Source organism: Gymnogyps californianus, chromosome 2, assembly GCF_018139145.2.
Source record: "Gymnogyps californianus isolate 813 chromosome 2, ASM1813914v2, whole genome shotgun sequence".
Classification (NCBI taxonomy): Eukaryota; Metazoa; Chordata; class Aves; order Accipitriformes; family Cathartidae; genus Gymnogyps; species Gymnogyps californianus.
The window spans coordinates 107474794-107499992 of NC_059472.1; the positions used below are offsets into that span (position 1 = coordinate 107474794).

The following is a 25199-nucleotide window of genomic DNA, read 5'->3' on the forward strand; positions in this document are numbered from 1 at the left end:
ACTTTCTTTTTAGTAGCTGGTACAGTGCTGTGTTTTGGATTTAGTGTGAGAATGATGTTGATAACACTCTGATGTTTTAGTTGTTGCTAAGTAGCGCTTATCTTAAGCCAAGGACTTTTCAGTTTCCCATGCTCTGCCAGCAAGCAGGTGTGCAAGGAGCTGGGAGGGAGCAGAGCCGGGGCAGCTGACCTGAACTAGCCAAAGGGGTATTCCATACCATGGAATGTCATGGCCAGTGTATAAACAGGGGGGAGCTGGCCGGGAGGCACGGATCGCGGTTCGGGAACTAACTGAGCATCGGTCAGCGGGTGGTGAGCAATTGCATTGTGCATCACTGGTTTTTTTCCTTCCCCCCTCTTCTTTTTGTTGCATCCCTTTTCATTACTATTATTATATTATTTCATTATTACTATTGTTAGTATTATATTTTACTTTAGTTATTAAACTGTTCTTCTCTCAACCCACGAGTTTTACTTTTTTTTTCCTTTGCTTTCCTCCTCCTCACCCCACTGGGAGGGGGAGGGGGAAACGGTTGCGTGGTGCTGAGTTGCTGACTGGGGTTAAACCACGACAGCCTTTTTTGGCACCCAACGTGGGGCACGAAGGGTTGAGATAACGACAGAGCTGATCAGAGTGTGTTAAAACAAACTTGTTATAAGTATTCATTGTGTTGGTTTGATAGTTACTGGTTACAATGTGGATTCTTTTGCTCTTAAAGTTGGTGTTGTGGTTCTTGAAATTGCATTATGTAATGCCCTACTTGCAGTATATGCTCCCTGTTGTGCTGTTTATCATCTGTGGGAACCGGGCTAGAGTTATCGCGTTGTTGTTGTTTGTAACACTGGTTTATGATATGATAGAAGTGCAAGCCGTGAAACTAATCGGGTGTTTGTACTCGGCATTGCTGTCACCTCTGTACTTCGGGAGCTGCCTATGGGAGACTACTAATAATTGTACCTTTTACCTTTTCTCCTCTGGGAACCAATCTGTGGAGGAGAGATCTCCGTACTTCGGGTGCTATCTCCTAGAGAATATTAATAACTGCACTTTCTACCTTTTCTCCTCGGGGAGCCAACCTATTGGGGAGACATCTTCCCACATCTTCCTTTTCTTTGCCAGGTTAATTGCAATACCATTGAAGGAGTTTGTAAATTTTGAATATCCTTGGGATGTTGAACTTAGTATGGTCGTACTGCTAGGAATCAGCCTGTTCCTGAATGTGATTCAGATCTTGCCTAGGGTTAAACAACTATTTAAAAATACCACCCAGAGATCAGCTCCCACGACTGCAGCTACTCCAACTCTGGCGACAGGCACTACGGCCACTCAAACTCTGGCGACAGGCACTGCAGCTACTCAAACCCCAGCGACAAGCAGTGTGGCTACTCAAACTCTGGCGACAGCTACTGCAGCTACTCTAATCCCTATGACAAGCACTGTGGCTATCCAAACCCCAGCAACAGGCACTGTGGGAACTCAAACCTTGGCGATGGATGATGCAGCTGAACTAGAGAATCAACCGGTGCCAATATCAATTGCCCCTATACAGAAGAGGAAATATACAAAAAAATCAGTTCGCTTAGCGAAGGATGAAGGTGAAGCAGGGCCATCACGAGAACAGGAGGAAGAGGCAGAACCGGAGATAATCACCCGGTCACTATCCCCGAGTGAGCTGCGAGATATGGGAAAAGACTTCAGCCGTCATCCAGGCGAGCACATTCTCACCTGGCTGCTCCGATGCTGGGATAATGGGGCAAGTAGCATGGACCTAGAGGGTAAGGAAGCCAAGAAACTTGGATCCCTTTCTAGGGAAGGGGGCATTGACAAGGCGATTGGAAAAAAGACACAAGCCCTCAGCCTCTGGAGGTGACTTCTATCGGGCGTGAGGGAAAGGTATCCCTTCAAGGAAGATGTTGTATGTCACCCAGGCAAGTGGACCACCATGGAGAAAGGTATCCAGTACCGGAGGGAATTAGCCGTGCGGGAGATGGTTTATTATGACCCAGACAATGCACAGTTACCCACAGATCCAGATGAAGTCCAGTGTGCACGACCCATGTGGCGGAAGTTTGTACGAAGTGCACCATCATCGTATGCCAGTGCATTGGCAGTAGTGGACTGGAAAGACAAGGAGGGACCAACAGTAGATGAATTGGCTCGCCGACTTCGGCAATACGAAGAAAGTCTCACTTCCTCCCTTGTTGCGTCTGTGGAGAAACTGCCAGACACGCTAGCCGAGAAATGGTCCCAAGAGTTCCAGCGATTTGAGGATAAGTTTGGCCGCCCACCTGTACGGACCAATACCTCAGCTATTAGGAGAAGGTATTCTTCTGGGCAAGAGAGAGGAGAGAGAAGGTATATACCACGGGGTACCCTGTGGTTTTACCTGCTTGACCACGGAGAGGATATGAGAAAGTGGGATGGAAAACCTACCTCAGTCCTAGATGCACGGGTACGGGAATTGCAAGGAAAAACAACTACAAATGAGGGTTCTTCCAGGAAAATGGTTGCTTCAGCCTCCAGTGAGCATTGCGAGCGGTGTGGCCGACAGAGTGGAAGGGCTGATCTTACTCCTGATTCTATGAAAAGGAATTCTAATCTGTTTTTACAAGTGAGTGGAGGATCCTATGACCAGGACTGGAGGGGCCCTGCCTCCAGCCAGGCGGAGGAGAGGGACAACCGGGTTTACTGGACTGTGTGGATTCGATGGCCTGGCACATCAGATCCACAGGAGTATAAAGCTCTAGTAGACACCGGTGCACAGTGTACTCTAATGCCATCAAGCTATAAAGGGGTAGAAGCTATTTGTATTTCTGGGGTGACAGGGGGATCTCAACAGTTAACTGTATTGGAGGCTGAAATAAGCCTAACTGGGAATGAGTGGCAAAAACACCCCATTGTGACTGGTCCGGAGGCTCCATGCATTCTTGGCATAGATTATCTCAGGAGGGGGTATTTCAAGGACCCAAACGGGTACCGGTGGGCCTTTGGTATAGCTGCCTTGGAGACAGAGGGAATTGAACAGTTGTCCACCTTGCCCGGACTCTCTGAGGACCCTTCTGTTGTGGGGTTGCTGAGGGTCGAAGAACAACAGGTGCCAATTGCTACCGCAAGGGTGCACTGGCGGCAATATCACACCAACCGAGACTCCCTGATTCCCATCCATACGCTGATTCGTCAACTGGAGAGCCAAGGAGTAATCAGCAGGACTCGCTCACCCTTTAACAGCCCCATATGGCCAGTGCGAAAGTCTAATGGAGAATGGAGACTAACAGTGGACTATCGTGGCCTGAATGAAGTCACACCACCGCTAAGTGCTGCTGTGCCAGACATGCTAGAACTTCAATATGAACTGGAGTCAAAAGCAGCCAAGTGGTACGCCACAAATGATATCGCTAACGCATTTTTCTCAATCCCTTTGGCAGCAGAGTGCCGGCCACAGTTTGCTTTCACTTGGAGGGGCATCCAGTACACCTGGAATCGACTGCCCCAGGGGTGGAAACACAGCCCCACCATTTGCCATGGACTAATCCAAAATGCACTAGAAAAGGGTGGAGCTCCAGAACACCTGCAGTACATTGATGACATCATCGTATGGGGCAACACAGCAGAAGAAGTTCTTGAGAAAGGGGAGAAAATAATCCAAATCCTTCTGAAAGCCGGTTTTGCCATAAAACAGAGTAAGGTGAAGGGACCCGCACAGGAGATTCAGTTTTTAGGAATGAAATGGCAAGATGGATGTCATCACATCCCAATGGATGTGATCAACAAAATAGCAGCTATGTCTCCACCAACTAGTAAACAGGAAACACAAGCTTTCTTAGGTGTTGCAGGTTTTTGGAGAATGCATATTCCAAATTATAGTCTGATTGTAAGCCCTCTCTATCAAGTGACCCGGAAGAAGAACGATTTTAAATGGGGCCCTGAACAACAAGCCTTTGAACAGATTAAACGGGAGATAGTTCATGCAGTAGCCCTTGGGCCAGTCTGGGCAGGACCAGATGTTAAAAATGTGTTCTACACCACAGCCGGGGAGAATGGCCCTACCTGGAGTCTCTGGCAGAAAGCACCTGGGGAGACCCGAGGTCGACCTCTAGGGTTTTGGAGTCGGGGATATCGAGGATCTGAGGCCTGCTATACTCCAACTGAAAAGGAGATATTAGCAGCGTATGAAGGAGTTCAGGCTGCTTCAGAAGTGGTTGGTACTGAAACACAGCTCCTATTAGCACCCCGACTGCCAGTGCTAGGCTGGATGTTCAAAGGGAAGGTCCCTTCTACACATCATGCAACTGATGCTACATGGAGTAAGTGGATTGCACTGATCACACAACGAAGTCGAATAGGAAACCCCAGTCACCCAGGAATTCTGGAAGCGATCACAGACTGGCCAGAAGGCAAAGATTTTGCAATATCACCAGAGGAGGAGGTAACGCGTGCTGAAGAGGCCCCAATGTATAATAAACTGCCAGAACGTGAGAGGCAATATGCCCTATTGACTGATGGGTCCTGTCGCATTGTAGGAAAGCATCGGAGGTGGAAGGCGGCTGTATGGGGTCCTATAGGACAAGTTGCAGAAACTGCAGAAGGAGAAGGTGAATCAAGTCAGTCTGCAGAGGTGAAAGCCATCCAGCTGGCTTTAGACATTGCTGAACAAGAAAAATGGCCAATACTTTATCTCTATACTGACTCATGGATGGTGGCAAATGCTCTGTGGGGGTGGTTGCAGCAATGGAAGCGGAGTAACTGGCAACACAGAGGTAAACCCATCTGGGCTGCTGCATTGTGGCAAGATATTGCTGCCCGGCTAGAGAATCTGGTTGTGAAAGTACGTCACGTAGATGCTCATGTACCTAAGAGCCGGGCCACTGAGGAACATCAAAACAATCAACAGGTAGACAAGGCTGCTAGGATTGAAGTAGCTCAGGTAGATCTGGTTTGGCAGCATAAGGGTGAATTATTCATGGCTCGGTGGGCCCATGACACCTCAGGCCATCAGGGAAGAGATGCAACATATAGATGGGCTCGCAATCGAGGAGTGGACCTGACCATGGACACTATTGCACAGGTCATCCATGAATGTGAAACATGCGCTGCAATTAAGCAAGCCAAGCGGTTAAAGCCTCTTTGGTATGGAGGACGATGGCTGAAATACAAATATGGAGAGGCCTGGCAGATTGACTATATCACACTCCCACAAACCCATCAAGGTAAGCGCCATGTGCTTACAATGGTGGAAGCAACCACCGGCTGGCTGGAAACATATCCCGTGCCCCATGCCACCACCTGGAACACTATCCTGGGCCTCGAGAAGCAAATCTTATGGCGACACGGTACCCCAGAAAGAATTGAGTCAGACAATGGGACTCATTTCCGGAACAATCTCATAGACACCTGGGCCAAAGAACGTGGCATTGAGTGGGTGTATCACATCCCCTATCATGCACCAGCCTCTGGGAAAATCGAGTGATACAATGGACTATTAAAGACTACATTGAGAGCAATGGGTGGTGGGACTTTCAAACACTGGGATACACATCTAGCAAAGGCCACCTGGTTAGTCAACCCTAGAGGATCTGCCAATCGAGCTGGCCCTGCCCAATCAGAACTTTTACATACTGTAGAAGGGGATAAGGTCCCTGTAGTGCACATAAAAAATATGCTAGGGAAAACAGTTTGGGTTACTCCTGCCTCAGGCAAAGGCAAACCCATTTGTGGGATTGCTTTTGCTGAAGGGCCTGGGTGCACTTGGTGGGTGATGCGGAAGGATGGGGAAGTCTGATGTGTGCCTCAAGGGGATTTGATTTTAGGTGAGAACAGCCAATAGATTAAATTGTATGCTATTAATTACTATATAATCCTGCCACTGTATGTCATCATTATTATAATTATTATGTGCTATATTAATGGTATTATAGTAAGAATTACTTAGATTAATGAAGAATGAACTTTGACAAAGCTGAGTGAAGTGCAGTAGTGATGGAACCAGGACTGACTTCAGCATGCAACAATCCGACACCACACACCATCCTCCTGCTGCGCCCAATGTCACCTGCCTGCCACATCACACTGAAGCCCAATCCTGTTCTGCTGACTGAGCGGACTTTGCATCATCCCTCCTGCCCAGACAGACTGTTACGATAGATGGAGCTCAAAGTCATGGACTGAATGAACTCAACAGACATTTGATAGAGATGGCCCATAGACCGTGGGAATGATATTTATATGTATATATTAAAAGACAGGAAAGGTGATGGTGATTAATTGGAAATGTATCAGAAAGTGTGGGATCTGGGCATAACATAAATGGTATAGAATAAGGGGTGGATATTGTCCTGGTTTTGGCTGGGACAGAGTTAACTTTCTTTTTAGTAGCTGGTACAGTGCTGTGTTTTGGATTTAGTGTGAGAATGATGTTGATAACACTCTGATGTTTTAGTTGTTGCTAAGTAGCGCTTATCTTAAGCCAAGGACTTTTCAGTTTCCCATGCTCTGCCAGCAAGCAGGTGTGCAAGGAGCTGGGAGGGAGCAGAGCCAGGGCAGCTGACCTGAACTAGCCAAAGGGGTATTCCATACCATGGAACATCATGCCCAGTATATAAACAGGGGGGAGTTGGCCGGGAGGCGCGGATCGCGGTTCGGGAACTAACTGAGCATCGGTCAGCGGGTGGTGAGCAATTGCATTGTGCATCACTGTTTTTTTTCCTTCCCCCCTCTTCTTTTTGTTGCATCCCTTTTCATTACTATTATTATATTATTTCATTATTACTATTGTTAGTATTATATTTTACTTTAGTTATTAAACTGTTCTTCTCTCAACCCACGAGTTTTACTTTTTTTCTTTCCTTTGCTTTCCTCCTCCTCACCCCACTGGGAGGGGGAGGGGGAAACGGTTGCGTGGTGCTGAGTTGCTGACTGGGGTTAAACCACAACATAAGTATAGCAAATTTATTACCTATTTGAAAAAAATTAATATCTTGTGTCTTCCCCCCTCTCATCTTTTAACAATTGGTAACTAAATTTAAAAAATTAAAAGTGTCCTTTCATTATTAGTACTGGGTCTATAACCCTGTCATACTGGGCATTTTCCCCTTTAGTTATACTAAATAATCACCATTATTTAATCATACTAAAAGTCCCCATAATTTCTCTGATAGCCTGGTATGACAGAAATGATAAGTCTTTCCTAAATGATTTACTACATATTTTACACAAGAAATCAAAATTTGAATTTAACTTCAGAAATTTGTTTAAAAAGGTAATATTATTTCACTGGGAAAAAGAAACTTACACTGAGTGATTTTTAAAAACTTCTAAGAAACTCTTTGAGCATGCAAAGGCTGAAAGCAATCAATAGTAAGAACAATAACAGTTATAAAAAGAGATGCACAAGTCAGAGACATAGACGTATCTAGTTAGCAAGAATTTTCTAAGGTATCATATCTGTGACCCTCTATGTCACTCTCTGACAGAGGCTTTTCCCTACAGAGTTTGCACATGAAATGCAAATTTATAAGGTTCACTCGTTATCTTACCAGCATCCAAGTAACAACAGAGAACTAAAGAAAGAAGAAGGAAGGAACAGGTTTTAATTTACTGATTCAAAATAGATTTTAATAGGTGTTTTTAATAAAGATCTGCTTTTCCTTATAAAGCTAACAAGGTTCAGTGCTGACAGGACTAAATGTTATTAGCCTGGCTGTAATAAAACTGCCACAGAAGTTAATGAGAGCTCTCAACAAATAACGAGAGTAGAGCTGAACACTAGGTTTTGTGGTGGGTTGCAGAGTCTGCAATTTCTTATCCAAGTTACTGGTTCAAATAGAGTCTCACCTGGTAGAGGACAAAAGCCATTCCGCACCATGGACTGTTTAGTGAGCTATGCAAGACGTGTTAGGCGTTTCAGTCTATACTCTACACAGGAGGCATGCCTACTCTCACATGCAAAGGCCACTGTTAGTACAGCTGGTTTTAAATAAACTGCCAAGTTGACAACGGCAGTGGAGAAGTCAGAGATTGCACTGACATGGAGGCTCATCTGAGACGCAACTGAGGTGTTGCTCACGTTGCCAGTGGCAATATGATGCTCCTAGGACTTAGTGACAAGATCTTGTGTTCTGTGACCATACCTGGAGATCTACTCTGTGGTCTCATATAGTAGCTAGACCAATAGATCTAATTTGCCCTGAAAAAGTTGTGCACACAGGAGATCCAAGGATGAGAGATGCTTAAGAGTGAAGTGTGTTTTTTGCAAAGGAAACGAGCAAGTAGCAGGAGAATCCCAGGACAATGTTTGTTTCTTATTAAGCATTAAAAGTGCCAAGCAATGTAGATGTGCACACAAATCCAATGTGGATATGTCCTGGGCTGACAGTGGGAGTAACACTATTTGATCTTCAAACCCTTGTAAGAGCATAACACTTGTCTGGCACAGCATAACTCACTGCAGCATCCAGGAACACTGTGCAGAGAAAGCAATGCTTTAAAGCTAGCATCTCTGTGCATTTTTAAGTGGTATCTGTAATACACTGCTCCCTCCACTTCTCTGGATTTTAAGCAGAATGCTAAGTTAAAAGTAAAAAAAAAAAAAGAAAGAAAAAAAAAGAGACAACTCTTTGGACATTTGTACATGTATCATGTCTTTTTAGGAAGCAGCTGGAGCTGTTCTGCAAGGGGGAAGAGTCAGGAGCTGTGGACGACCCCTGCACAGGCTATGCCCTCACTGACACTATGCCATCCCACCATCTTGCTATCCCCAGGCTGGGTCAGGGCAGGGTTGACAGCCCAGGAGATCATCAGGCAAAGTGAGGTAACAGGCCAGGTGCAGGGACCGTTCAGGAAGAACAGTCAGGACAGCAGGAGACAGGGCTGGGCATGAGCCTGCCCACAGGACAGCTGAGAGCACGACAGTGTGCCCCGGTTCCAGCTGCAATGAGCCCCCCAAATCCATGGTCAGATGGGGTGGGGAGTGGACCTAGTTGTGCTATCAGGCAATTAAGGCCTAATAGTGCTCTCAGGGTTCTCAGCCTCTGCTGTACAAAAACTTATCGTCTGCCTGACCCATCCAGTCACGCCTTCAAGCACTACTTATCGCAGACATCAAAGGAGACATTTACCAGTGACTCACCTACAGGTTTATTAAAAATCCAAATGGAAAGTGACTGGCAGGATATCTGCTAAAGAAACAGCCAAATCCAAGACTAACGCAGCAGTCCAACTGACGCACAGAGTAATTTTAAATGGAACAAGAAGAATTTGGATGTCATGTTAGACATGTGATAGAGACTTGGCTATGATTTTTTTTTTTCTGTTACCATTTATGGAGAGAAATTCTTAAATGGGGGATTTCTCAAAACCTAACTTAGAAAATATTTATAATACCATTTGGAAGGACATTCTGTGTAAGCTTATATACTTCTTAGAAATATTTGCACTTGACAAAACATATTCTTCAGTATTGGGAATTATATCTGTAAAGTGAGGTTCAAAACATCAAATGGCACACTATGATTTTTGTCATCATTGTATCTGACAAGAATTTATAAACTGTGTTTGGTTCCTTCATCTCACAGGAAAAGACTAAATGAAGGGTCTTATAAAGAAGACATGCATGACAATATGCACCCAAACTTTAGTAGGTTCCTTGGGAGCAAAGGACGTGAAAGAAAACTAAACACTGGAGGATTCTTTTAGAGTCTGAATAAAAACTAACATGAGGAAAGCCCAACTGGCATAAACACCTTTCTTTTACTCACTCCTTCTTCAACAAGCTAGCAAACATTCTCTAGGGCTCTTGGATGCAAACGTTCAGCTTTTTATTACCCCGCAAGCTAGGATGTCCCTCCCACTTTTCCTGAGAAACTTCAACTCTTCTTGAAAGACTCAAATTTCACTTCAGTACATTTCTTTGGGAAGTTGCACCTTATTTTTTTTTTCTTTTTTCCTTTTTTTCTTTTTTTTTTAATAACTAAATTTACTTTTCCAATTTTAAGAAGAGTTCTTAAGGAACAAGATAGGAACATTATCTTAAAAATGTACTAAGAAAAATAGTTCTCTCCAATTTTATCCTCTTGGATATGTTTTTGTTTGATTCTTCTTTCTTAAGGCAAAGCTATATCAACATAGAGTTAGGTTTTACGTACAGTTCCTAGAAACTCTATTCTGGTTTTGATGTTGAAGGTTGCATACTGTACTTGAAACACAAAACCAGTTTCTATCAACTCCAAATCCTTAATGACATAAACCCAAGTCTTTCTGAGCACATATGAGACAACTCTAGTCTACAGCTGGTAGTACTGACCATCAAATTATTATGCCTTCTCCACATTGACCTGAGAGTTAATCATCAAAAAGTGTGATATACTGAGGAAAAAATACTTTAATATATTAAAGTTTCCTTAAACAGAGGTATTGCTAGGTATAGTAAGGTCAATTCTGCTGCACTGGAAGATATGGGGGGGAATTATTCTGTTACCTTATTTTTCAAATAGAATAGGATAGAATAGAATAGAATAGAATAGAATAGAATAGAATAGAATAGAATAGAATAAGTATTCTGGGTACCAGGGAGAAGAGATCAGCACCTCCCTCTCCACTTCCCCTCCTCAGGAAGCTGCAGAGAGCAATGAAGTTGCCCCTCAGTCTCCTTCTCTTCAAACTAGACAAACCTAGAGTCCTCAGCTGCTCCTCAGAGCACGTGCCTTCCAGCCCCTTCTCCAGCTTTGTTGCATACCTCTGGACACATTCAAGTACCTTAACATCCTTTTTCAATGGTGGGGCCCAAATTACAGGATTGCATTCCTGTGCTGCGTACCCTGACAGTACAGGAATGGAATTACTATAGCCACAGCTGATTATTTCAAGATGTGCTATCTCCACATGCATTTGACTTGTGGGGTCCTTTGCAAAGAGGAAAGCACGGTCTTAAAATGCATGGGCTACCAGTTAGTTTTCAAATGTAACTCAAAACATAGGTTTTAGCTGCTTTTCATAGTTTCTGTTATTAATTAAAAAAAAAAGTTCCATTGTATCTGAATGACGTCATCACTAATTTCATCACACTGATATTCTCAGGTGGGCATGTAAAAAGCAAAATCTTCGGTCCTTCTTTGCAGCTATCTTCCAGACACGTAGGGACTCTTAAAGAGAGGCAGTTGCCTTTTAGTGTCAGATGGCTGCCTGGCCAGCTAAATCCTTACCCACATCAGCATTACCAGCAACAACCTGCCTCTTCACTAAATGCCTGCAGAATTCATTTAAAAACTCAGCAACCTTGATTCACACTCTTGGAGAGTAAAGCTTATCCCCACAGACAGCAGTGCCACTAACTGCATCGCACTGACCCACCAGTGTTTCGTCTCTTGTAGCTTTTTCAGCATCTGGGCTGATTTGGCACTTTCTCCAATGAAACTTCCAAAATGGAAGCTCAGTTAATGCCAGCTGTGGTTATTTTCTTCCTGAGGAGGCAGACATCCGTTTTGAAAGTGACTAGATGGACACCACCAGCTTGATGTTCAGAGCCCACCCACACAGTCAGTCCATAGCTCAGCTGGCTGGTGGAGGGCTGGATCTGCTGGTCGTGATGGTGTGGAGTTGGACTCCAGCAGGCTACCGATCGGTGAAAGCCTCATTAACACATCTCTCAGGCTCCACCCTTCATGCTTTGATGCCATCAAATGTAAGAAACAGTGAAGTTCATGGTCAGGTCTTCTGAATTTAGATTGCAGAAAACCATCGTTCAAGATATGTAGGCTTCCTGCCTTCTCCAAAAGATACATTCGTTGTCCACATCATATTCTGGATTTCATGGCATGCATGAACCAGAAGAAGCTGTATCTCATGGTATGTTTCTATGGCCCCCATACTCCATACCAGCTGAAGCTCTGACAGAAGAGACAGCCCCTACATTAGTAAACCATGTGTGTGAAGAACTGCAGGTAACACAACGGCAGGTGGAGCGCCATGAGTTTCTGCTCCAGTTTGGAAACATTGGAGTAGGCAAACGTTCCTGGAGGCACGAGTAGATCACAGGGCGACTATGAGCCATGAAAGGGATACAGGCAAATGCATTCCTGTGTGTCAGGCAAGATATTTCCATAGGAAAGGCAAGCATTGTGCAAAGCCCTGGTGAGAGCTCACCTGTACCACTAGGGATGTTTCTCATTCCTCAGGTTCAAGAAAGACACATACCATCTGGGATGAAGGCAGACAAAGACTAAACCGTTGATTAGGGGCATGGAGGGCCTACAGAAGAAGACAACGACTGGAAGGCGCAAGACAAAGGATGAGAGGTCTGCCATCGCTTTCAAGAAAGATATCAAGGGTGAAGGCCAAAGGAGGAAAATAGCTACTGAAGTGCAAGGAAAAAGATGGTCAAGAACACAAAACAATTCAGGACTTCTTTCCAAGAGGATGACCTCACCATAAGCAGGGTAGGAACAAATGTCCCTTGGTGCATTGGTAAGGAATGGTGAGGAAATCCTGCATGCTCTCTACGTCTCTGCAAAGTTCATGCAGAGAGAACCAAAACCTTCTTTCACCTCTGGCATCCCCACAACCAAATAACTGTATATGGTATAAATGCCCTTCTTTACATGGTCTGCACGTCCAGATGAATTTACAGGGACGCCCAGCAGCTGGGCCCAGTGCATGGCCAGCAAGGGCAGGGACAGCCCCCTGGGCCTCCTGGGCACAGGGACTGCCTCGGGGCCAGCACCCCAAAGGCCTTCCTCCGAAGGATGCTGGGCGGAGGGTCAGCGGGCGGGGCTGTGGCGGGCGGGGCTGTGCAGGGGGGCCCCATCACCACCATGTCACAGCGCCACCACCTGGCAACGCAGCAGTCACAATGCCCCGGGACAGGATAAAAGGGAGCATCATCCCGTGTCCCTCTGCCAGAGCTGGCCCAGGGGCAGCCCGAAGACATGCAAGCGGAAGTCCTTGAGGAGCCGGTGGAATTACTTGGAGGGGGCTGAGGGAGGAAGACTGGAAACAGGAGGAGGCTGCTGGAGGTTCTCCGCTGCAAGGCCAGCTGCCAGCAGGGCCACGTTTAAGCTCATCTGAGGGATGGAAATCCTGCCCCAGCCTTTGGGGAAAAGACGCCAGCTCCTCAGGAGATGAGAAGAACCACCAAGCCCTGGAGGTCCCTGAGGCTATCGGGCCTTTTCAGCTGGATAGCAGTGGCAAGACCAAGGGAATGCCTTCTTGAGGAGCACTGCACAACTCGCCAATGGAAGGATTCTTGCCCTCAAGGTTGATCAGGCCAGGGGCATTTGGCCACTCTTGCAAGCCCCTGAGAAGGCTCCAGGTTGAGGGAGAATAGGGCTTGGGCGTCTGCTGGGAGGCGTGACTAGCCTGTGGGATGAGGAGGCAGGTTTTGCTCACATGCTCAGGGAATAGCCAATTGCCAGCTCTGGGGTCAGGAAGGAATTTTCCCCCGGGGCAGGTTGACATTGGTCCCTGGGGTTTTTTTGCCTTCCTCTGCAGCATTGAGCAAGACCCACTTGTCAGGGCTCCTCTGGTCCATTTTGGCTGGGTTACTGCCTGCTGTTCATGCAGCATGAAGATAGCCTCTCGTGTCCTCCAGCTGGGGGGAAGAAGGCTTTTTTTCCCCCACAGTGGGCTAGCAAGTGTCCCCAGGGGTTTTTTGCCTTCCTCTGCAGCACTGAGCATGGCCCCTTGCCAGGGCTCCTTTGGGCCGTTTTGGCTAGGTGCCTGCTGCTCATGCTCCATACAGGTGACCCTCGTGCCCTGCAGCCAGGGGGAGGAAGCTTCCTAGGCTCCCAGGGTGGGCCCTCAGGGAGGTCCCCAGGGGTTTCTTCTTGTCCTCTCTAGCACTGAGCACAGCCCCTTGTCAGGGCTCCTGTGGGCCCTTTTGGCTAGCTGCTTGCCTGCTGCTCTTGCACCCCCAAGATGCCACTCGTGCCCTGGCTCTCTTGGGCTCTCTTGCCCATTGCAAGCTTGTAGCAGGAGCGAGCTCTGCTCTTCCCTTGGCTCCATTTCCCCAGAGGTTCTTGCTTGTGCAAAACAGCCCGTGCTTGGAAGGGCTCCAGGCTTGCTGCACCACCTGGAGCTGCCACTTTGCAGCTCTCCCTGCGTGCAATACAAGCGCAGGGCAGGCACGAGAGCGCTTTTCATGCATCACTGGCCAAGAAGCACAGCGGAGCAAGTTCTGGAAGGCAAAAACTGTGCTTATCATCTAATCCGTGTCATACTTTTGAAAATACTCCACGGTACCACACACCTCCTCTTCTTCTTCTGCGTTTGTGTGTGGTCAGTACCGATGCTCATTCTTCAAGTTCTCACTCTTCAGGAATCACGGACTGCTTGGCCTGTATTCCTGCTGCTACTTTCTGTGTCTCTGTGGCTTTCCTTTGCCAGACTGCAAGGGACGTTTTTTCAAGCTAAACTGAAGAATGCATCAGCCTGCTCCTGGCTACACGTGTGCATTGTGTTAATGCTTGTGAGCATCGGCTCTGAAACAGATTCAGAAAAATAATATAAAATGACACAAAATCCTGTTTCCACTTGTAACCTTTGTGATCTGTGTCCTTGAAAGTGTTTTTGGAGCTGGAAAACCCCTGGCATTTTGGGCAAATAACAGTCTCATCATTATTCGACTCATGGTGAGCACAGGGAGTAGAATAGAACAGAACAGAACAGAATAGAATAGCTTATGCCATGTTATGCCTAGAGGTCTGCATGACAAGCTATGGCCTAGGTCTGAGGGGTCCATCCAGGAGAGCAGCTCTCTGCAGTGCAGGTCCCAGGCCCATCCAGGAGACAGGGGCAGAGACAGGCACACCTACAACATCGCTCAGGCAGGGACTGAAGGCCACAGGCTGAGCTGAGACACGTCCCCTGGGCCCTTGGCAGGAGACGGTGTGGGTCCCAGGGGAGGCCGGTCCCAGCCATTGAGGCCTATGAGCACCCCCAGGACCCTGGCAGCAGACTTGCGCTGTTCATATGATCTCCTTTAGACATTGATGGTGGGCCACTTTGGAGACCGAGTATTGGGCCAGAAGGACCTTCTCTCTGAGGGAGTACTGTTGTTCTCAGGCTCTTGTGTTGTAGTATGTTTTTCCAAGGGAAACAGCTCAGGCATTTCTAAAAATTAGTACAAGGAGGAAAAAAAAGTCCACGGGGAAATGAACAGGTATTGCTCACCTCGAAAAGACTTGCAACCATTTAGTTGAGGAGCACGTCCTGCTTCAGACTGAGGGCTTGATCTTTGAGCCTTGCTAGGGTCAGAGATGTGGGTTTTGCCATCCTGTGGAAACCCAGCTAAACTGGATGAACACAGAAGACTTTCAAAAACCACACATACTTTTTGCAAATTTGTTCAGATGGTCAAATGATCTTGAGACGATCCACAGCTCTCACCCCCATAGAAAGGTACATGCCTCCTTCCCACAACATGACGGAGACAATGCCTAGGATGGGACATGACTGTCCATTCAATCCCTTCTGCTTAGTGCAGGACTGTGAAAAAATGTCATCAGAGATTTCCTCAGCATGTATTGGTAGGGAAAGAAGGAGGTAGGAAGAAGAATAGAATAGAATAGAATAGAATAGTTCAGCTGGAAGGGACCTACAATGACCAACTGGTCCAACTGCCTGAGCACTTCAGGGCTGACCAAAAGTTAGAGCATAACACTAAGGGCATTGTCCAAATGCCTACTAAACACTGACAGGCATGGGGCATCAACCACCTCTCCAGGAAGCCTGTGCCAGGGTTTGACCACTCTCTCGCTGAAGAAATGTTTCCTCATGTCAAGTCTGAATGTCCCGTGACAGACGCAGCTTTGAGCCATTCCCACGTGTCCTGGCACTGGGTACCAGGGAGAAGAGATCAGCACCTCCCTCTCCACTTCCCCTCCTCAGGAAGCAGTAGGTTGAAGTGAGTAGGTTGTAGGAAGTGAGGTTGGCCCTCAGCCTCCTTCTCTTCTCTGCAGCCCCATTCACTATAACCCTTTGAGCCCTGCCATTCAGCCAGTTCTTCACCCAGTATACCATGTACCTGCTTTTTGGGGTATGGGGTTTTTGGGGGGGTTGGGGTTTTTCCCCTCCCTTTTTCTTTGCTTTGCTTTGCTTTGCTTTGCCTTGCCTTGCCTTGCCTTTTTCTCTTCTCTTCTCTTCTCTTCTCTTCTCTTCTCTTCTCTTCTCTTCTCTTCTCTTCTCTTCTCTTCTCTTCTCTTCTCTTCTCTTCTCTTCTCTTCCTCTTCCTCTTCCTCTTCCTCTTCCTCTTCCTCTTCCTCTTCCTCTTCTCTTCCTCTTCCTCTTCCTCTTCCTCTTCCTCTTCCTCTTCTCTTCCTCTTCTCTTCCTCTTCTCTTCTCGCCTTTTAATTGATGGACAAGTCTCTTTTGGAGAAGTGGAACGAAACCTTTGACCCATTGAATTCATTGGGGAAATTTTGTGTTCACTTTTGGTTTCTTTCTGCAACAAAATTGTGTGTGTGTGTGTGTGTGTGTGTTTGGAATTGTTTGGATAGTATGGAAGAAATAAATAGGCATTGTCATTTGTGCAAGTTGCAGACCTGCATTTGGAAATCTGCAAGCAGATGGATTTCTGCAGCTGCTCAGAATGCAATGAAGTCAGTAGTCTTCATAAAGTTTCAGCATTTCGTTGATGGATTTCATCTTCTGTAGTGGATAACATCAGAAGTTAAACAATGAGAATAATCTGTCATAGTGTAACAAATTTTAAAAATGAATATACATGTGTAAATATATATATGTCTGATGGGCAAGGAAAACTTCATAGACCTCTCGGATGTCACTAATTTTAATTTGATCCATAGACAATTTAATGCTTTTCTGTTCACAGAGAACCCTGTGGAAATCAGAGGGCTGCTTGAATATAAAAGAGGGTATAATTTGTCTGTCTTGCTCAAGGAAATCAACTTTCTATTTTTTAAATATGGGGAAACCTAATAAAATAAATAGGAAAGTCGTTCATAATTAGAGCGGGCACTTGAAGACCCCTAAGCAGTTGATTGCTAAATGGTTTCCATTACAGTCAGTACTTTCACTTCAGACTTACTTATTTTATTCCAGACGTCATCTTTTTATATTATGATGGAGAAATCCTTTAAAATTTTACATAAAATGTAGTCAAACAGCTAAGTGTCCAGCAAAGCTGCACGAAGTGCATGTGTACTTACCAATAGAAAAGATCATGTATGTGTAAAGAAGAGTCATTGATAGAGGCCAATGTGCAGGCCCAGGCCAAGTATGCCGGAGTGTATGGACAAGCTGTAAGTGTCTTTTGCAGTAATCGACTTGACCATATGTGGAACCTTGTCTGATCCAGCGTAGTATTCCCTAAATATCAGGCTGTCCCGTGTGAATAGAGATGTGTCCTTGCAAATCAAATTTCTCATTGTTCTGAAAAGCAGTTAACTGTTGTCATGGATGGCTTCTGTATATATGTTTGGAACCTCAGCAGGAGCAGAGACGGTGTAACGCATCTTTTCCCAGATAAGGATATAACAAAAACACTTAGCCATTCAATTCTGTTGGGCCCAAGCTACAAAGTCCAATTATGCACAATCACAAAATTTTCGGCATCTCAGAAATATTAATTTAAAATATATCATTTTTACATAGTGAAACGTGTTAAATTTATTAATAGGTAGCGTTATATTTCTGAGTGTTATTGGAGTAGATGGGACAGTATTTATAAGCCTTCAATGAAAAGAAAAGTAATATTAGACCTAGTGAAAAAGCATCTTCATTTTCACATATGCCACTCTCTTCTCCAAATTCTGTGGTGGTTTCTGTGCATGGTCTGATTTCTGTATTGAGGCATAAAAAGGAGATATGCAGGAGAAGGAGGCATAATAAGCCATATGCAGGAGAAACAGATTTATGGAAATACACGTTTTTCTGCTTTTCTTCTCATGAATCCTGTGGCTGCTGACGCTAGAAAGAATTTTCTGAAAGCAAGAATCTGTTGGATATCCACTTCCCCTCCTCAGGAAGCTGTAGAGAGCAGTGAGGTTACCGCTCAGCCTCCTTCTCTCCAAACTAGACAAACCCAGAGTCCTCAGCCACTCCTCAGAGGACATGCCTTCCATCCCCTCCACTAGCTTTGTTGCCCTCCTTGGGATGCATTGAAGTACCTTTAACATCCTTTTTAAATTGGACTGCACACAGTACTCAAGGTGAGGCCGCACCAACACTAAACACAGCGGGAAAATCACCTCTTTTGACCATCTGGTTATGCTGTGTTTGATGCACCCCAGGATGCGGTTTGCCCTCTTGTCTGCCAGGGTACACTTCTGTTCAGCCAGTTCTTGACCCAGCGCACCATCTACCTGCTCATCTTACAGTTGGACAACTTGTCCAGAAGGATGCTGTGAGGGACAGTATCAAAAGCCTTACTAAAATCCAGAAGAACTACATCCCCTGCCTTCCTTTTATCTGCTAGGCAGGTGACCTTATTTTAGAAGGGTATTAAATTAATTAGATAGGACTTTCCCTTTGTGAACCCACGCTGACTGTGCCTGTTGTTGCATTGTCCTTTAAATGCCTTTCAATAGCACCCAGTACGATACACACCACTTTCATCTTGTCAGACGGTAGAAACTTTAGAGGAGTTTTTCCTGTATTTTGTCAGTAATGACACTCCACATTCAGATTACCTAGTGAAGACGATAATATTGCTGCTGCCTGGAGGCACTCTGGCTGCCTGTACATTCTCTTGAGAATAATTAGTGCATTTATGTCTCCATAGTTATACAACCTGATTCACGAGAACCTAAACAACCTTACGCTTAGTGGATAGTGTGGCTTATTTCACTCAGATTAGGTTGAACAAGTAAGATAGCCTGCAACATTGCTTATTTTTAATTGCAGTAGACACATTCTTTGTAAAAGTGTTTTTCTATTCTTTACTCACACTTTCCCCTTTCCTCTATTAAACTGTAAGAAAGGAAAAAGCTTCCATACATATAGTCCATGACTTGTTAAGAGAACTCTTTTTTCTGATCAAATAATGCATTAATAGGTTTGTGAAACTGCAAGGTCTTTGCCTTTTCTAACAAATCTGAGACCGCAAAGAATAACCATGTTGTTCTCATAACTCCCCCAGTCTCCAGTGAAGTGGAAAACCATACTTTGCTTGTTTGGGATGACTATACATCTGTACAGTTTCTTTTCTTTTTTTCCTAAAGTAAAGTTCAGAGCATATTTTTGCCAAATTATGATTTGCTTTCTCACTATGGAACTATTTCCCAAATTGCTGACAGGAAAATATCACTGCAATGCCATCCTTTCCTATCTTGACTCTAAATGTAGAAAGCCCAGTGTTTCAGGTGTTTCTTCATTTATGGAAATACAGGAAAATCAGTTATTACAAACTAATTGATGGAGGTCTTGCTGAAGATCACAGTTTATGCAGATTAAATTTGGGTTTCTGATTACTGATTTTGGCAATAATCAGGAATCCAAATTATCATGGCTTCTACAATGTCTGTAACAGAAACTTTTCTTACTCAAAGTGTGTTTCTAGATACTATTAAACTCATTATTAAAGCAATATTTCATTTTAGGGAGAAGGTCAATATTCCTGGAAAAATAATCAATGCCCATTAGACTTCCAGTTACACTTAATGTATTTATCATTTCAAGAGAAGATTAGTGCTTTATTCCTCATTAGCTTTGAATCATGTTCCAAAATATAGGGTAACATTTATTCACAACAAGCTATGAGGAGAGAAAGCCAGAGAATTCAGAGGTCAAGGTCCGTTATATGGAAACAAAGAATCACTACATTGTTTCAAATACTCCTTTTGAAAAAACTTGCAGCAGTTTGCCAATCTAAAAATGTAAGAATTGTGTATGTTCTTTCTCAACAGCGAGAAAGAACTGTATATTCCGATGCAATTAATGTCTCTTCTAATGACAAGAGTATGTAAGGTTTTATTTCTCCTACTGCTTTTACAGAACTAACAGGCAACAGATTGTGAGCTGGATGTTAGTCCCTCCTATGGAATAACTGAAGATTTATAAGCAAACCCTTTCCTGTTCAATATTCTTGAAGGAATGGGGGCTGTACACCTGTAAAAGTAAGGACAGTGTTTGTTTGAAGGTGAAATTACAGAAGAATAGAACTTGTCTCTCATATGATTAAAAATGGATATAATTAAGATTAATCTTTTAAGTGCAAATTGGACTTATTTGCTACTGGGAATCATTAGGAGAAGGCAAATATGATCAAACTAGGTTCTCCTGGCTTTTTCCTGAATCCAGCAAAGTTTGTGCAGGTGGTAGGTAGATACATCATAGTCATGGTAAACTTTGTAAGTCCTTTATTGTGTTTCTCTTACATGCAGATATTAGAGAAAGCATGAGTTGAGCTATATATTAAAAATCTGAGACAAAGAAGCTTGAATGATGATTATTTATCCAGACACCTGATTTGTAAATTTATACCACTCTGTTTTAAAGAAGCTGTAAACAGCAAGAAGCACAATAGAGTCTAAAACTAGATGTATAACTCATGCAAAGTGCCACAGAGTGGTGTTACCTGAACACCATGATGGAGATAAGAAGTAATAAGGAAAACAAGTTCCTGTTCTCAAAGGCTCCAGGAACCATTTACCAATAGACTCTGGAAAAATATCACTCTAAGAACTCTGCACGGCAGGTCAGCCTTTGGTAGGCTGTAAAGGTTAATTAGTCAGGGATTAAAATATAGCTGATACAATAAAGCTAGTAAGGATGGTACTGTTAATTATAACCTTAATAATTCATTTTTAAAAAATTTTGTAACTGTTTCATCACTGTAAATCATTATTTTTCAGTAAATACATTCATTTATTTTTTAGTCTTGTCTAATGATAAAATCGATGCTCTAGTCTGATATTTGCCAGGGCACAGCATTCCATTGGGCACTGAGTATCCGTTCACTGAAAGAAATCTGGCAGATTTCTAGGGTACCTACCATGCCATGAGAGATACAACTTCCCAGTATTTTTAGTTAATTCACCATTGAGCTCCAGGGACCCAGTTGTAGCTGGATGAAACAAATTATTGTGGAGTAGAGACATCTTTTTCTGTGAATGGCAGCTTAACCCTCTGACAAATAACAAGATAATGGACACAGAGTTTGGAGATTTTGGTGTGTCTTTGAAAGATGAAGAGCCTTCCTGTAACAATGTCCTATTTTGAAAAGCAAATTATTTAATGATCTTAAAATGGCAAATGTGTGTAATCAATTTACACAATTGGAGAGATAATAAGAATTAAAGTTGTTATTTCAGATTTATTTGAAATTTTTCCTTCTGTAGCTGTTCATTTTCAGTTTATAATTTCTACAATGTCTCAGCCCCAGAATACATATTTCTCCATCTTGTTTTCACTATCACACTATAAATATATTATGACCAAACTTGTGTGAAACAAAGCCATTTTGATTCACAAGAATTTCATGCAAACATTTTTCTCCGTTTCACTTCAAGGAGTTCATCCCTTGAGTTTGTCTTTGAATTTCAACTTCAAAGGAACCTAAAACCGTGATCTGAAATTCAGTCAGGGCTGCAAAGCCTTGCCTTGTTTCAGGTCAAAAGCTCAGGAAAATGTTGAATTCCCTGACCAAACCAAAATCAATTCCCTGACCAAAGCAAAACCAATTCACTGAAAAAAACCTTCAGTAACACAGAATGATCTTGTTCCTTTAAGTTCAGCAAAACTCAAACTCATTAAAATCATCAGCTTTGGAGTTACAATACCCACTAACATAGTCTTGACTCCATTATCTTTAAGAAATGCCCTGTTATGCCCACTGCACAAACATACATTGAGAAAAGAAACACATATTTTACTGTAGAGTATATCACCATTTGTTTTGTGAAATAATCTTATATTTAAGTAAAATGGCATGGAATAAGTGTTATCTGCACTTAAACACTTTCCTGCTCCATAGAATCAAGACATCTGCTAAATTTTACAGCCTTTCATACAACCCACAATGCTGTTTAAAAATGCTTTCAGTTTTTTCTATTTATTTATTCTATTTATTTTCTATTTTTATACCACACACCAGTTATCATTCCAACTTCTCTCCTCCCCCAGCATCTCTTTTGTACTGCTATTGCCACAAACATCAGAACTCGAAAGCAAAAGGCAGCACACCAAGGACGTCCGAGTGCACATGCACACTGCAAAAGCAGGAAAGGACAGATAGGGTCAGTATCATCGTAGCAGAGCTGAGGCCCCAGACCTCAGGACACTATAACTATAACCTTTGGCAAGCTTCAACAAATCCCCTCATTATTTGTAGCTATACCTAATACTGGAACATGCTCTTATAAATACTGATAGCTATGGTCTGCTCAATAAAAGCAGAGTTAAGGTTGTCTCAGTCTATAGCTTGACGCTATAATTTTTGGTTTTCACTCATTTTCATGCCATTAAATTCTATACTTTAGAAAGGCATAAGACTTCACATATTGTGACAGGATATCTATCAAGTGAATAACTTTCCGCTCACCGTTGTTTTGTAAGAAAGAAGACTTCTAAAAGTATAGCAACACACATGGTAAAAACTAAAATTATGTTCTTTAAACACAAAAATGAAACAAAACAAAAGCTTAGCCATCTAAGTTAGAAACTTTGCCTGAATTAAAAAAGTAAAGGTTCTTGAACAATGTGTCTCCAAATGATCTGGACAGCTGTAATCCCATACACTTTATCCATTCCATAGCTAAAGACAGGACAACATTCTCCAAATCTCCCTTTTGATACTGCAGTCCAGCAGTGCCTTTTACTTGCCTTATTGCACTGTTTTATCCATAAAAGGCAGGTGAAAATCCTATTAAGAGAAATGTTCACAGCTCCTTAGATTATTATTTCTTTCCTTTGTAATAAATGTGATTTCAGAAAAGTGATGCCATCCGTTTGTCCTTGCTACTTCTCTTTGGGACTCAAGAAGAAAGCTAAAGTATGTTAGGTTATGTCTTAAAAGCTCGTCTGCACACCCACTAAGGAGCACAGACAGACAATGGCAGGAGGGGGAGCCCAAATAATACCCTGCCGGGCCATCCACTGTCCAGGCATCAGCAACTGTGGAGTCTGGGATCCAGGGCCAGCCACTGGGCTGACTTGAGTGCCTGAGCTGAGCCGCTGGAGGGATCCGCCATGTGTGGATATGGGTGGTCACTGTTCTCACTAGTGGACACACATTCTGCTCAGCCAGAGAAGTGAGCAGGATGAGGCTGTTGGTTCACGTGTGTGTTCTATGATCTGTACGTCCAGCCATGTATATATGTATATGTGGTGTATATGGGCCCTGTGGGCACATGCCTACTGGGAATACATTTATGGCCTCACTACTGGCTGGACCTGGGGGAATGCAGCTGCAGCAGTCTCACCTCTGGTGGGCTGTTGGATTCAACATGATACAGTTTCCTCTAACAGATCATATTTATTTCCAGAGGCTCACTAGATAAAATATACTTACTTAACTCAGCTTCCATCCCTGCATTTCTGCAGTTAAATATTTTAACAGCCTATCACATGCCTAGGAATCATATTTTCCAAGTGGCTGTAATAGATCAGCCAAAGCTCTAAAAATATTACACTTTCAGAAAAATATATGAATTTTTTTTCTTTGTTTCACCAAAACACTACATCACTGTAAATTCCGTGTTTTCTTTCCCAAGATTAGATGCAACCACACCATCACTATGCACATTCACTCTTGGTGGAAAAAGGGCTGCCCATGAAATTTCTCCTCCAAGCATTGGTACTTTAAATATCTCTATTTAATAAACATTCATTTGCCATTTAACTCTTTCAGTTTTACCAGTTCAGTAGCCAGACCATGGAGAACTTTGCCGTTCAATACATATATATGTATTAATAGTTACTACATAAAATACATTCCCTCTTACACTAATACAATGTTTAAAAATAGGTTTTTGTTGAAATCCAGACAACTGTGAATTGCCAAAATTTTCTTATTGGTTTGGGTTTTTTTGGTTAAAAATGAAAGAATTCTGCAATTATCTTTGTAAAATTTTACATAGCTGTAGTTAAGGTAAATAGTAAAATAATATAAATTTATATCTCTATAAATCCTGGCTTCAATTTTAACTTTTCACCTGTTCAGCAACATTTTTACTCTTTCCTCAATATTAAGAGGTTGTTTGCTAAAGAAAAGAGGGAGAAAAGTAAGGACTGGATATGTTTTCTGCATCTTCAGATATTTTAGAATACACTTTGCAGATGAAAATCCCACTTTTAGTGTACGAGAGAAGGAACAGGAGACACATGCTGCTGACTCAGCATACATTGTTCAGAACCTATAAAAACAGCAACTGTACCTTTCTCTCTTTTTTCTGTGCTTTAATAGTGTAGGGCATGTGGAGCTCATAGGAAATATTCTTATTTGAGAAACTCATAACAACAGAGTAAATAATTTGAGTTTAAAATGGCCAATAATCAGTATATAAACATGCTTTGGGATTAGCAACCTGAACCAGCATCTCTCTAGCAGCGGTCAGCAGTTCTCCCCAACAGATTAGGGGAGATTCACTGTGTCCATTTGAAACTCTAGTGTGCAATTGCTGAGAATGTGTTTGCTCAGTACACCCAACTAAGACAGCGGTACTGCTTTGGTCCCTTGCATGGTGCATCACAGTGCTATATAAACATATCCCTGTGTAGATAAGGTGGAGTATGATTAAGCCAATACCTCCTTTCAAAAAAGGTTTTAAGATCTTTAACAATCAGAGGGGAAGACTTTGACTTTTTATCTCAACCAAAACATCAGTGGCTTCCCTACTCCATTGCAATTTTGAAACTGCAGGATGGCTTACAGTTATGACAAGTGGCGCCACTGTATCCAGTTCCATCGCAAGTGCACTTGAAGCTGTCCCACGTCTGGGTGCATTTGCCACCATGTTCACAGTGATTGGGCACACACCTGTCAGGACGAGATGCAAAGACAGAAAGAAAAACCTAAATGAGCATTAAGATTTATACACAGCTAAATTGTGAACTGCCCAAGCAGTGTATCATGTCCTTGTCTGGTAATTAATCCCTGTTATTTTAGGCAGATTAACAGAATTATATCTGAACACAACTGCACAAAAGATGATTCATCGAGGCTCTGCTGCAGCCCTTTTACAAACAGCAAAAAAGCGCAATAAAAGTGGAATACATTCATCCATCATAAATTAGGGTTCTAAGCTATGTAT

The 25199-nt window shown here is 43.4% G+C and overlaps 1 protein-coding gene across 1 annotated transcript in view; it reads right to left on the reverse strand.

Moving 5' to 3' along the window:
- The window catches only part of CNTNAP2 (contactin associated protein 2), a 1235323-nt gene that overhangs the window by 413883 nt on the left and 796241 nt on the right, over window positions 1-25199 (reverse strand). The window contains exon 11 of the mRNA XM_050890726.1: window positions 24819-24925. Coding sequence (XP_050746683.1) covers window positions 24819-24925 — 107 coding nt within the window. The remainder of the gene's footprint in view (window positions 1-24818; window positions 24926-25199) is intronic.